At 28.5% G+C, this 14,836-nt stretch overlaps 1 protein-coding gene across 1 annotated transcript in view; it reads right to left on the bottom strand.

Moving 5' to 3' along the window:
* Positions 1–5,801: 5,801 nt before the first annotated feature.
* LOC106762642 (probable leucine-rich repeat receptor-like protein kinase At1g35710) overlaps positions 5,802–14,836 on the bottom strand; it is a 14,123-nt gene continuing 5,088 nt past the window's right edge. The window contains exon 3 of the mRNA XM_014646652.1: positions 5,802–8,042. Coding sequence (XP_014502138.1) covers positions 5,802–8,042 — 2,241 coding nt within the window. The remainder of the gene's footprint in view (positions 8,043–14,836) is intronic.

Raw genomic sequence — 14,836 nt, 5'->3', positions numbered from 1 at the left:
ATGCCAAATATCAATGGCTTCCTTATTTCAAATTGTGGTGTTGGTGGAGCTAAAAGAGGTCTTGAGTGTATACAACCCATCTTGAGCATCAATTATACCAATCATCCTCTTGGTGTGTCTGTCTTGTATAAAACATTGATTTTCAAGAAATATTAGTTGACAATTATGGGTTGTGGTAAGCTTGGAAGCAGATATAAGATTGAAATTAAATTATGGAAGATATAGGACATTAGAAATAGACAAAGAATCATTAATCTTTACTATTCCAGAATATGAGGCTATGGTTTGTTGTCCATTTGGTAGTTTTACTGTGATGGGATCAATAGCCTTATAGGATGAATATAAATGTAAGGAAGAAGTTACATGATCACTGGCTCCTGAATCTATAATCCACATGGCATGGTCTGTAGCATGAGAAATTGGTAGCACATTACCTATAAAAGAAGTATTTTGAGAGAAAGTTGTACCAGTTTGATTGATGTGGGAAGTAGTTGTAAAGGATCTCAATTGTGTTTGTTGTTGCAGGAGGGTTATCAAATGTTGATATTGTTGAGGAGTGATAACAGGTCTGTGCAGTTTATGCCTAGGAGGGTAACCATGCTTCTTAAAAAATTCATTAAGAGTGTGTTCAGTGATATTGCAAAAAGTGCAAATCTTTGAGTTGTATGAACTTGAATTTGATCTTCTGCCAAAGCCTCCTTTATTTGATGAATAACCTCGACCTCCTCTTATCCCTTTGTTGTAGGAGAATCCTGAAGATCCTAATGGATAGTCATTCTTTTTGTAACAATTTTCAATCGTGTGGTAATGATCAATGACAGCCATGAGTTGGTTTGGTAAAAAACACAAAGAAATCAAGAAGGAGAAAGCATCGAATGAAGATCAGAGGCACAGCAGAACTCTTCAATTGAAGAGCTCTGATACCATCTTAAATAATGAGAATCATGCTGAGAGGAAAAACAGAGAAACAAAGAATGATCTGTGTATTATTTTAATTCTGCGTAATGCAGATACAAATATTTATACATTATGATTATAAAAGAATTAGTTATAACTATCTAATCTATCAGCAATATACAAAGAATAATAACAAACAAAAATAATAACAAACAAGATCTTAAAACCTAACAAGATATTAAATCTTAACATATATTAAATCCTAACAAGATATTAAATCTTAACATATATTAAATCCTAACATATAAAGAGGCATCGCAAGCATTACGGAAGGACAAAAGGCCCTTAGAAATATCCAAAGAAAGGCTAAATGAAGATGTGGTGCGCATATGAAAAAGCATCACAGGCATTACCGAAGGACAATAAGCCCTCGAAAATAAGCCTTCATTGATGTTCAATTAACTGATCAAATTACCATACATCAGTACTAAGTATACCTGAATTCACATTAAATTTATATCTGTTCAAAGGCCACCTTTACCATTTGACTAGCTGCTTGAAAAATGCTATATTTCTTGTGCATAACGATGATACTTTTAAACATGTTGATTCTCTTGATCTCAGGCATTGTAGACTGGGACACCCCTCAAATAAGATTCTTGAACAATTATCCAAAAGTTATGATGATATATGTTTTAATAGTACTAATGTTTGCGCTCCATGTCACTTAGCAAAACAACACAGACTCTCCTTTCCTCTTTGTCAGACTAGCAGTAATGATATTTTTTATCTTGTGCACATAGACATACATTTGAGGTCCTTTTAGTATGGTCACAGGTTTTTTCTCTCTATCGTGGATGACTATACAAGACATACGTGGATCTATCCAATGAAAAATAAAGGTGAGACTAGAAACTTGATGAATAATTTTGTGTTAATAAAGAATCAGTTTAACAGAGGCATCAAAGTAATAAGAACACATAATGGACAAGAGTTTTGTTCCTCTGACTTTAATCTTCTGCTCATTCAATCGTCTGACTTTAAAATATGTTCTGCATACACACTCAAGCTTGGGGGAGGCTATTAAGTTATAATGCCTTTTCAGTTTTTCCTCCTCTGTTTATATATTAAGAAAGTTTATAAATATTATTTTATATATTATTTTTTTCCTTCATTTTCATTAAATGTAAGACTCCCAATTTCATATTTGAATTTCTTATGCACCCTTTGAAACACTTCTTAAATACTCCAAAGAAAAAATAGGTAAAGAATTTCTTCTATGCTTCTGTTTACATTTTTATATTATTTAACTTGTTTTGTAGAAGAAATTATAAATGCGATAATTACTTATTTTTTATATTTGTTAAAACATCTTATTTATCTTTCTGCCATGCATTTTGTGTTTATTTCATTATAAAAATTAGATGTAAATGTCTTATTATAAAAATAGAAGTAATTAGCTTTTTTTTTTTTTGAATTTTTGTAGAGAATTGAACGCTTGAAATAAATTGGAAAACTTTTCTAAGATTCTCTCAAATCACAAATCCACCTCGGCCAGTAAGTCTTTTTTTATCTAGCAAGACATAAGCTCATTCGACAGTGAGAAGAACATACCTAAAGTAATATTTTTCTTTTAAAAAGAGAAGAAACATAGAACAGGCTGAATTTTTTTTTCTTCTCCCTTGAGCTTCTCCCCTGAAAGTTTGTATTACGCTATCTATCTAACAGTTTAATTTTTATATGCTAAATTTATAAAATTGAATTTACATGTCCAAATCAGTAACGTAATTTGTATCAACCTAATTGACCAGGAGCAACTCACTTTAGCTGCTAAAAATTACTAAAGAGAGAGGAAGTGTGAATTTTTGTCTTTTTTTTTTCTGCCTGTTTGGAGCTAAACAATAAGAACCTACAGAGACTAACATTCTTCTTCCACACTTTTTATTTTATTTTCAAATACGTTTCAATCAACTGAGATAAATTCCTTCATTGTCTATTTTTAACTGAATGTGAAGTTAAATTTACAATTTTTTACACAAAAAATGAATAAAGTGTAAAATATTTGTTTTATGGTCTCATAACTTTTCTATGCAGACTCTTTGATTTTTTGTGTGCTAGGAGGAGGGACACTCTTGCATTTTGAAAAAAATAATTCATTATCTTATATGCTTTAATTTTAAAGCTATGCTCCCATTATATGGGTTAGAAAATTGACGAGAAGCAACGTGATTTTAGGTGTAAAAAAAATAGAGAAACCTAAAAAGAAGCGTGAAAAGCTTTTTTAAATTCTACGTCAACACAATATTTACCTCAAAAGTCTTTCTCATTTTGTCTGCATTTTCTTTCTTTATGGTCCTAAGAATATTTTCGGGCTGAAGAATAGCAACTTACACAGATTATTCTTCTTCCACTCTTTTCTTTTATTTTCAAAACATATAAGGTAATATTACTTAAGATGGTGGAATTAAATTCAACTGATGTTATTCAATAAAATCTTGATTAAGAGTTATAGATTGTTTGATAGTTCAGGAAGGTTTGGTGATATAAAATTATCCTTCATCGTTAAAAATCCAAATATTCTAGTTGAATATATTATATTCAATACTAATGAATAGAGAGGCAGAGGCAGACTTTAGATGTGACATAGAGAACCTTGGCCCTCTTCCCCCTATTTTTTTTTTATATTTATATATAATCTAAACTATTTTTTTTTTTAAATTTTAATATTTTTTAATATAGTTTATATATTTGTCATTCCAAAAATGTTTATACTATATATTTCGAGACTCCTAAAACATTTGATGAAAATCCGTCACCTTAAAGATTAGTTATTCCTAGGAGAACACAAAAATTGACAAAAACAAAGTGATGGGAATGAAGATGAAGTGGTTTTACTAATTGAATGTTTACTAATTGCATTTTTACTAACAAATTTCAGTTCATCGAAGAAAGTTATTACCGCCAAATTTTACATTTGATAGAATTTGATTGTATATAATACATGTTTTATTTTTAGTGAAATACTGTTAAAATTTTGAAATTTTTTTGACACATTTTGATCTCGATTCTTTAACAACTAAAGTAGAACATGATGTATAGTTTCAATTCTTACAAGAACCAAGGAAAAATAGAATATTTGGCCTTGATTCTTAAAGAAACCGAAATCAAATATTTTTAAAATTTTGAAAATTTTCACACATCTTTCTACCTTGATTGTTGGAGAATTGAAATAGAAAATTATGCCAAATCTCTACCTATAAATAAAATAATTAAAAAAATAATGAAAATTTTAAAAATTCACAAAGTAGAAAAAGGATGTGTGTTACTTCAATTATTTGAGAACCGAAGCAAAAAAGTTTTCTCCTTAAGATAAAATAATTAAAAGAATAGCAGGAATTTTGAAAATTTCATATACCTATTGACCTTAATTGGTGGGTAACCGAGGCAGAAAAGGGTGTATGATTTCGATTATTTGATAATCGAAACCAAATTTCCTTTCCCATATAAAATAATTAAAAAAAAGTGAAATTTAAAAAAATTTTGAAAATTTCTTACTTTTTAGCCTCGACTTTTTAATAATCGATACCAAATGGGTATATAGCTTCGGTTCCCGTGCAATTGGGGCTAATAAGTTCTTAAAATTTATAAAATTACCACTATATCTTTGTATGTTTGGTTTTCTTTAAAATAAAAATATATAAAACTAATTAAAAAGACAAATATGTGCTAATGTTACAAAATTAAAAAATAAAAGAGTTCAAATCATACTACCTAAGTATGAGATTGTCTTTATTAAATTACTTTTGAACCATATACAATTTGATATTTTTTATACTTTGAATTACGCAATTCAAAAGTATTTTTTTTATATATATACATAGTCAGAGTTTTTATGTAGAAGTAAAATATGGAAACAATTGAGTCATATGGATCAAGAAATTTTCCAATATAGTTCTAAAGAAAAGAATTAGTTCACCTATTTTCTAGAAAAAAACATGTGATTCAACAAAGAGACTCAGAAGTTGCGAAGTGTTAATTTAATCAAGATGCTGAATATTGAAAACAAGTTACAGCTTTTACCCCTATAATTAAATTTTAGCAAATAATTGGTTAAAGATAAGAGGCACTATTTATATTTTTATTATATTTTCTATTTATATGTATTTTTTTAATCTATGTATATATAGATAGATATCCATTGTTATAATTTTTTTTTTTCCTTTGTCAAATTAAGAAATCATTTCTATCAGAACGATCAATCACATAATTTAAATTGTACTAAAAAGGATAAAATGGAAATTTTCTTGTATGAGTATATAAACTTATAAACCTACAAATAGAAAACGCCGTGTCAAAATTGATACAGCCCTGCAAGCATAAGTTGTGGCCCACACAACTAACAACAATGTTGACAAAAAAAACTAGCAAATTTATAAATTTATTTTAGACTGTGCTATTTTCTTTTAAGAAATATAAGGTTTTCTATTTTTTTTTTAGAATTTTATAAAAGATAAGCAACTTTTCCTAAATTTGTTTAATAAAAAATGTGACCTAATAGGATATCCTAAAATAATGATGATGATATGTGCATCCTAAAAACAATAGCAGAGACAAAATATATCTATTGCATTTTATTCTAGTAGAACTATTAGAAGAAAATACATTTAACCATGGTACGAGAAAAGAAAGAGAATAAAATAAGAATTAGATCATTAAAATAATACCGAAACACGACATACTAATACTGCAATTAAGAAACACGAAAAACATAAACTTTTTGGCATTTTAAGATGAAGAAAATACAAAAACATGTTAACACAAACATAAATGTAGACCACACATTCATACAGAGATAGATAGATGAATGTCAAATAAAACAATAGTGCTACATTACAAATCAACAATCACCAATATGATCGTACTTTATAGAACATGTTATCGAGGAAGGAAAAATATGCATACCTCCATGATCTATAAATTAACAAAGGAGCAATAACTATCCAAAATCCCACAATAAATCCAATTGTGAAGCTCACTAAGAACCAATTCACTCCATGCCCACCATTTTCTGTTTTCGAGCGGTCAACATATGGAATTTCCTGGTTGGAACTACAATTGATGGGTAGGGGTGGACCACATAAATTATTTCCAACAAAGTCTGATGTTTCAAAGCTTTGAATTTGAGTGCCCGTTGGAATTTCCCCCTCTAAATGGTTATGAGATAAATCTAGGTTGTTGAGAAAGCTCAAATTTGATATGGTTGGAGGGATTTTTCCTGATAATTGATTCCTCGATAGATCAATGGATTCTAATGATCTCATATTGTCAATACTTGGTGGAATTTGGCCAGACAATTGATTCCTAGATAAATTCAAATATATCAAACCATCTAGATATGTAATTTCTCTAGGTATCTCTCCTGATAACTTATTATTAGAAAGATCAACATTTGTCACCAAGCCAAGAATACTCTTATACAATAAAGCCCTTCCTTTTGTCCATATGATAATACTGATTACATCCGGAATCACCTCATTGGTATCAATAGTTGAATATGTACTTTTGTTTTTTTTGAACATGGCACTAAAGTTGTTTAAACAATTTGGAATATTTCCAGACAAACTATTTTGTGCAAGGTCAAAATCCTGAAGAAATATCATATCACATATGCCATTTGGAATATGACCTGAAAAATTGTTTGATCGAAGGCGAAGAATTTTTATTTCTGGCAACTTTTCTCCAATCCATGTTGGAATAGTTCCCGAAAGATTATTTTCTCCAATGTCCAAGGATATCAATTTGTTGTTCTTCTTCAAAGCAATAGGAAATATTCCTGATAATGAGTTGTTACGGATGTTCAAAGACTGTAACCAAACTAAAGAGCCCATGGATAAGGGCATGTTCCCAACAAAAAGGTTGCTCTGTAGATTTACATTTAACAAATATGGCCACTTTATCCAACAATCAGGAATTTTTCCCGATAAGTTATTCAAAGCAAGATTGAGATAATACAAATTAAATTTCTTAATTTTCTTGCGACATAAGAAATCATTCATGGAAGAAAATGAATTATCTGAGAGATCTAGCCATCCAACCTGACTAGAAAAAATCGGTAACTTTCCATGCAAGTGATTTGAGCTTAGATCAACAATCTCAAATAATATTGGATTTGACAATGAATTTTCAATCTTACCATGAATATAGTTATTAGAGAAGTTTAAATATTCAAGAGAATAACAAGCCTCCCAGAAATAAGGTGGAATATAATCTAGAATCCCTGTATTAGACATCTTCAAATATAGAAGTTCATTTTGTGAGTGAGTCCATGATGGAAAATTAGGACCTAATTGCCAAGAGCTCATATCAAGATTGGTAAGTTGGAAAGTAGGATGCCAATTACGATCTACTTTTAAAGTCAATTTGTTTCCTGATGCATGAAACGATCTCAAGCATATAAGATTTTCAAGATGACTTTCATTGACAACTCCTTGAAAATTATTGTCATCAATGTCAAGGTATAACAACTTAGAGAGTGATCCAAGACTTTTAAATGGATTTCCACCAAGTTGATTTGAGGACAACCTAAGAACTCTCAGTGATGAAATTTTTCCATGTAATTTTGGATGTTCACCACCAACGTTGTTGCCATAATAATCTAGTGTTAGATTGCCTGAAAGTTGATTGTATGATAAATCAAGTGTAACTAGAGAGGTCACCTTTCCTAAAGAAGTTGGGATTGGACCTTTGAGTTGATTTTCTTCCATATAAAGTGCAATTAGAGAAGTCAAGCTCCCTAAGGCATCAGGAATAACTCCTTGTAAGTTGTTACTTGATAGGTCCAAGAACTTGAGATGAGAAAGAACACCAAAAAGCCAATGAGGTATAGAAGATGATAATGAATTTCCACGCAAATCAAGATTTTCAAGAAGTGTGAGGTTTCGAATACCATCGGGAATTGGACCTTCAAAGTAGTTATTATCTAAGAAAAGAGAAACAAGTTTTTTGAGTCCAAATACCCACTTTGGAATAAAAGAAATTGTAGAATGATAAGAAATATAGGAAAGATCAAGAGTGATGAGAGACGAAAAGTTAACAAAGGATGGTTGATTATACGAAGAGAGTGTACATCCTGACAAATGTAAGTGCTTCAAAGAAGAAAGAAGTTGGAGGGTATGAAGCAATTGAAATGATTGGGATAGGTTTGCACCTCTCAAATCAAGATATCCAAGTTTTGAAAGACTTGATAACCAATCAACATTTCTAACAAACAAAGTGTTCTCAATAGAATAACCACTTTGAAGATCAAGGTAAAGCAAGTTGGAGAGATTCCCAATTTGAGAGGGAATAATTCCATTAGCAGCATAACTTAAATCTAGATAAGCCAAATTGGAAAGATTACCAATCTGGGGAGGAATGTTGCCCATAAATCCAGAATAAGAGAGGTCCAAGTGAATTAAGTTGGTCATTGAGCCAAGAAAAGAAGGAAATGACATACCTCCTACAAGTGGATTAGTGTTCTCCAAGTCAAGATAACAAAGCTTGGAAAGACTTGACAGCCAATCAACATCTTCATAATCATAATATCCTCCGAGGTCGAGGTGGAGCAAGTTGGAGAGATTTCTTATCTGAGGAGGAATTCTTCCACTGGCAGCATCACTTAAATCAAGATACAGTAAATTGGAGAGATTTCCAATCTGAGGAGGAATGTTCCCCGTGAATCCAGCATTAGAAAGGTTGAGGTGAGTTAAGGAAGTCATTGTTGCTATGAAAGAAGGAAATGACTTCTCATAAAATTGATTGCCGCTGAAATCCAAGTAATTCAAATGCTTCAAATCAACCAAACAAGGATTTATCTCTCCACTGAATGCCCTTCTATTGTACTCTTCGTATGCTTCGTCATAAACAACATCATCTAGGATCTCATCGTAAAGAGGATATGGAGTGGTGAGGTGAAGCTCTGCAACATGAGATGTGATGTTGTTGCAGAGAACTCCATACCAGTGGCAACAATTGGGATTGAGAGAAACATTCCAAGAAGAAAGTCTATTTGAAGGATCAATGAGATCATGCTTCAACTTCAATAGTATCTCTCTCTCACTTCCAATGCACATTGTCTCTACGCTCACACTTAGAGAAACCCAACAAAGATGAACAAAGACGATAATCAGAAGGAAGGAATTCATTTTAACAAGTGCTTTTTGTTTCATTATAAAAAAAAGTGCTTACGGGTTATGCATAGGAAATAACCTATATATACTGCTGTAATGCCTTTTTATGTTTACGCTTTATATCTAACAAGTTTTTTTTTTTTTTTTTTTTTCTGTTATTGTTTAATATTTTAATAGGAATTTAGAGTATCCATATTTTGAAAAGTGACAAAGTGACAAAATTTATGTAGTGACTTGAATGTTTTTTATAACTAGAATAAAAAATCTATCTGAAAACACAAAAAAGCCCGGTTTCAGATCCAGCAATATTAGTAAATAATTTAAATTTTCTGTAGTATAAAATCAAATTGAGTTGTCAAAAACAGTAAAATATTTTGTATTTTTTTTAAGTCTACCAATTTAATAGAGAAGAGGAAACGTAATTTAGGTGCTAAAATTTAATTAGAGAGACGACCAAAAAATGTATGGAAGGCTTGTCCATTTTATAAGTTAGAAAATTAAGGAGATTAATAACATAAAAAGAAAAAAAAATAGAACTAGTCCAACCCATTTCATGGTTTATCAAATTATGACAAGGAAATGCAGAAAATGAAATCAAAAAGACTTTTAAAGTCATATATGGATTACAAAATTAGAACACCACACATCAATCATAAACAAAACTATTTTAGAGATCGAGTTATTGATTTTCCTCATGTAATAAACGACAATAATCTATTTAAACAAATTGTTAACTTTATTTATCAAAATAATTTTTTGAATTTACTGACTCCTTAAATCACTTTTAATTATTTTATTTAACTTCCTTTTTCTGACAACCAAGAATTATTTTATAAGAAAATTAATATTATAATCTAATTTAAAGAGTATAAATAGTCAAGTTCACATTAAATGTATTATCTCTGTCTTGACTTTAAAAACCGAACTCATTGTTTGACAGAGTCTTAACCATTCACTTAACAGTCACTCACTCAAATATCATTGTTAGGCCAACCCCTCACATTCAAGTTTTTTATCTTATGTGTTGGAATAATCTAAGCTGTATAACGTGTAGGAAAGAATAATAACTTTAAAATATACATCAATTTGAAACTAAGAAATAATTTTTGAAAGGGACAATAATTTAAAAAGATAAAAATATATAATATATAGAGAAAAAACTGACACAATTCCATATGGTTTAGAAAAAACTTAACATTTCTTGTTAAAAAAAGTTTGATCAAGAGAACAAGTCCTTTGAAAACAATTTTATAAATATAAATGTAAAATTTGAAAATAGTTTTATAAAAATTTAAAACAAACAAATTTAAAATTTAAAAACAATTTTAAATAAAATTCAAAATAAAATAAATATAAATAAACTTAATATTGTTAAAAAAATTTAATAAAAATATCAAATTTAATAAAAATATTTATATAACATTTATATAAAAATTAAATTTGATTTTAATTTAAAGAGAAATGAAAAATTGATTGATTTTTAAAAAAAAAAATGGAATTAAATTTAGATAAAATAAAGATACTGGGACTAACATGTGACTAAAACAATGATACATATACACGTGAAATTATTATTGTTATGTTATCCGACATTAGTTTGACATGAAATAATTTTTTACCTTTAAAAGAAAATTTAAAAATTGAAAAAATAAATTGAAAAATTAAAAAATCTATGAACTAACACATGATATCCCTTTAACGTTGTTAGTACAATACTAATTTAAAAGACTTGATTGCATCAAATTTTCTAAAATAAGAAACAAACTGAGATGTATAAAAAAAGGACTAATTTGATATCTCTCCAAAAAAACTGAAACAAATGATATGATTTAACCTAAATCATTTTATACTATACCATTGAATCAAATTTCGTAAATATGATATAATGAAGATATTGAAATTTTGTAGGTACATATGCATATAATTAAGAATAATCAACTTATGAAAATATGTAAATATAAAGATTTATTTTTCAAATTAAGACTTTAAAAATGAGTAAATTGTGAATTTCAGTTATTGATGATAGATAAATTTGAGAAAGATATAAGGTTGACTAAAAGCATTTAAGTAAGTGAAGAAGCAATTTTTAAGACCTTTCTAACATTTGATAAAAAAAAAGTTTAGATTAAATCATCCATCAAATTATTAAGCTTAGAACTATTTTATGAAGTTATAAAGCAAATAAATTTGTTGAAGTGTTCGTATGATATATCATAATTTGACTTCAAGATGAGAATATAATTAATATATGTGTATTTGGATGTGAAACACTCAATTGAAAATAATGAAAATCAAACTCCAAGAGAAATGAAACCAATTTTGATTTTTAGTGTGGAGATAGATAAGCAATAATGATTCAAAGTAAAAGAGAAGTTGTTCCAATTGATGATGGTGACATGGCAGAAGTAGAGATGAACCTATATCAAAGTTTAAATTTTCTATAATATAAAATCAGATTGAGTTGTCAAAATCAGTAACATATTTTGTATCTTTTTTTTTAAAAAAAAAAAGAAACGTAATTTAGGAGCTAAAATTAAATGAGAGACGACCAAAAAATGTTTGAAAGCTTCTTTAAATACATAAAAAGAAAAAAAAATAGAACTAGTCCAACCCATTTTATGGTTTATCAAATTATGAAAAAAAAATTATAATATACTGTATTACATATAAATGTTTTTTTTACTCATAAATACAAAAAATATATAAAATTTATAAATATTTTTACTCCTAATACATAAATATTTAAGAATTCAAATATAAATTACCTAATAATATTGCATACAAATATATTTTCTTTTTATCAAAATACTGTTAGTGAGAAGGGGTTTCATACTTTTGTTATTTTTAATGTTTGGATAAATTATAAAATTTTAAAATTAAAAAAGTTTTGGAAAATCTTAGAAGATGAAGTTGTTAGAATTATTTTAATTATAAAATAAATATTATAGCATTTTAAATTTCTATTTTTAAGGAACATAAATCCATTAAGCCAATATTTTTATCTGTTTTTAACAGTATAGAGAGGTTATGAAGAAGTTATTATATTGATTAAAGGTAAAGTCCAATCCATTATTTTGAACTTGTGATGGTTAGACTCTATGTATAAGGAATGAGTTACTCTTAGTTTTGATCACTTAAGCCTACTCTTCTATTTAGAAAACACACCATCGTGTCTCCCATCATCTTTCCCTCTAGGAAAATTTGTAGGCTTGGTAAAAGGTAATTAATCCTTGAACGTGATATATATATATATATATATATATGTTTAAATGTTTTTTGATTAATAATTATATATATTTTTTTGGGTATTATTTGTATGGATATATTTGTTGTTATATGTGCAAATTAAATATGCATTATTATTAATATATTTACATATTAAGAATTTTATGTAAATATTTATATATTATTAATGTTTTAGTAGTAATATAGTGTTAATAGATTAAAGAGTAGTCACAATATCTTTAATCAATTAAAATTGTATATAGAGTTTTGCTACATGAGAAACATTAGTTGTAAATAATTATATTTAATATGATAAAATCTACCCACAATTTTTTTTCATATTTATATGATTAATTAGGATAAAATATTAAATTATATTTCTTAATTTACCCATAGGAATTAAGAAAAGGAACATAATTTGATAGTTTTATCATTAAGAAAATGAGTCTAATTGAGTAAGACTTTAGCCCACAGACAAGTTTTATGTTAATAGACTCATTGGTAAAGACATGTTTTGCATTGGTGAAACATGACATATAATTTGATAATTTTATCATTAAGAAAATGAGTCTAATTAAGTAAAACTTTAGCCCACAGGCAAGTTTTATGTTAATAGACTCATTGGTAAAGACATGTTTTGCATTGGTGAAATATGAAATATAATTTGATAATTTCATCATTAAGAGAATGAGTCTAATTGAGTAAAACTTTAGCCCACAGGTACGTTTTATGTTAATAGACTCATTGGTAAAGACATGTTTTGCATTGGTGAAACATGACATATAATTTGATAGTTTTATCATTAAGATAATGAGTTTAATTGAGTAAGACTTTAGCCCACAGGCAAGTTTTATGTTAATAAACTCATTGGTAAAGACATGTTTACATTGGTAAAACATGACATTTATTTTTAGTCTCAAAATATATAATAAGCATGTAATTTTGAATTTGCAGTTTCTCAATCTGTGACTTTTTCTGATATCAAGTGTGGTATTCCCAAGTTGAAAGGAGATAATTATAAGATTTGGAAGGAAAGAGTTCTTCTTCATTTAGGCTGGATGGACATTGACTATGCTATTAGAAAACCAGAACCATCAAGTATTAATGAGACCAACACTCAAGATGACATTGATCTTTATGAAAAATGGGAGAGGTCAAATCGTCTCTCCGTTACGTTCATAAAAACCAATATTTTCGCTGGTATCCGGGGTTCAGTTGACCAGTATGAGAATGTCAAAGATTTACTAAGGGCTCTTGATGAGCAGTTTCCGACATCCAATAAATCCTTTGCCAGCACCCTTATAATGCAGTTTTCATCCTTAAAGCTCACTGGAATTAAGGGAGTGCGTGATCATATCATGCGCATTAGGGACATTGTTGCACAACTAAAAGCTTTGGAAGTTACCATGTCTAATTCTTTCCTGGTACACTATATTTTGTGCACTTTGCCTCACCATTATGCCCCCTTCAAAATCTCTTACAACACACATAAAGATAAATGGTCTATTAATGAATTATTGACCATGTGTTTTCAAGAAGAAGAAAGGCTATTAATAGAAGAAGGGGAGAGGGTGAAATTGAATACTTCTTTTGAGAATAAGAAGAACCAAGTTAATGTGAAGGGAAAGATTCCTGCTAAGACAGTTATTAAGAAGGAGTCCAGCTGTTTCTTTTTTAAAAAGAAAGGATACATATGAAGAAAGACTGCTTAAAATTTAAGAATTGGCTTGATAATAAAGGTGCAATAATCTAAGCGGTAGAAAGAATAATAAATATACAACTCATACAAATCCCTAACTTATAAAGATATTTTTTTATTCTTTTTTGTAAATTTTGTTTTCATTATCAATTGTTTTAAGAAGTTATTTGTGTAAAATGCATGTGTATATACAATTTCTGGTTTACTATGATTTTTACTTTTCAAAGCTTCTGTTTATTTTTCACATATTTTACATTTCACACGAAAAAAAAAACTTTCCGAAAGAGTGGAATTTTTTTTCAAAAACATGATTTGTCCCTCATCCTTACCACATAATCTTCCCTTTTAAAACTCTAATTGTTCAATTTTTTTTTACTAAAACATTTCATACAATTTTATATTTGAAAGGAGAAGACCTCTTATATTTATTTGTTGGGTAAAGAGATAAAATATTTCAATTTCAATTTCACAATAATATACGGAAACATGAACAAGTGTCAGATGTGAAAGAAATAAATTCTGATCATACATTTAAAATATATGATTGAAATTATATTTAATGAAATTAATTTTTACAGTTAATTCTTTTAATACCTTTCTACTTTCCACTTTTTTAGCTTTCTAATACCAAATCTTGTGTTAAGTAAAAAATATTCCATTATTCATTTTCAAATTATATGATAAGATAAAGATTAGTTTACACGAACTCTAATTCATAGGTCACTTTACATGTTAGAAAATTTAGCTTCTTGATGCTTCTTGGAAAACATCTTTGTTGAATGGATAACCTACACTCTCATCGGAAGAAGGAAATTGAATGCTAAGGTGAAGCTCAGCACCACCAGAT

The sequence above is a fragment of the Vigna radiata genome, chromosome 1, assembly GCF_000741045.1.
Source record: "Vigna radiata var. radiata cultivar VC1973A chromosome 1, Vradiata_ver6, whole genome shotgun sequence".
NCBI lineage: Eukaryota > Viridiplantae > Streptophyta > Magnoliopsida > Fabales > Fabaceae > Vigna > Vigna radiata.
Note: the sequence above shows the minus strand (reverse complement) of the source record. Positions and strands in the feature narration are given on the sequence as shown.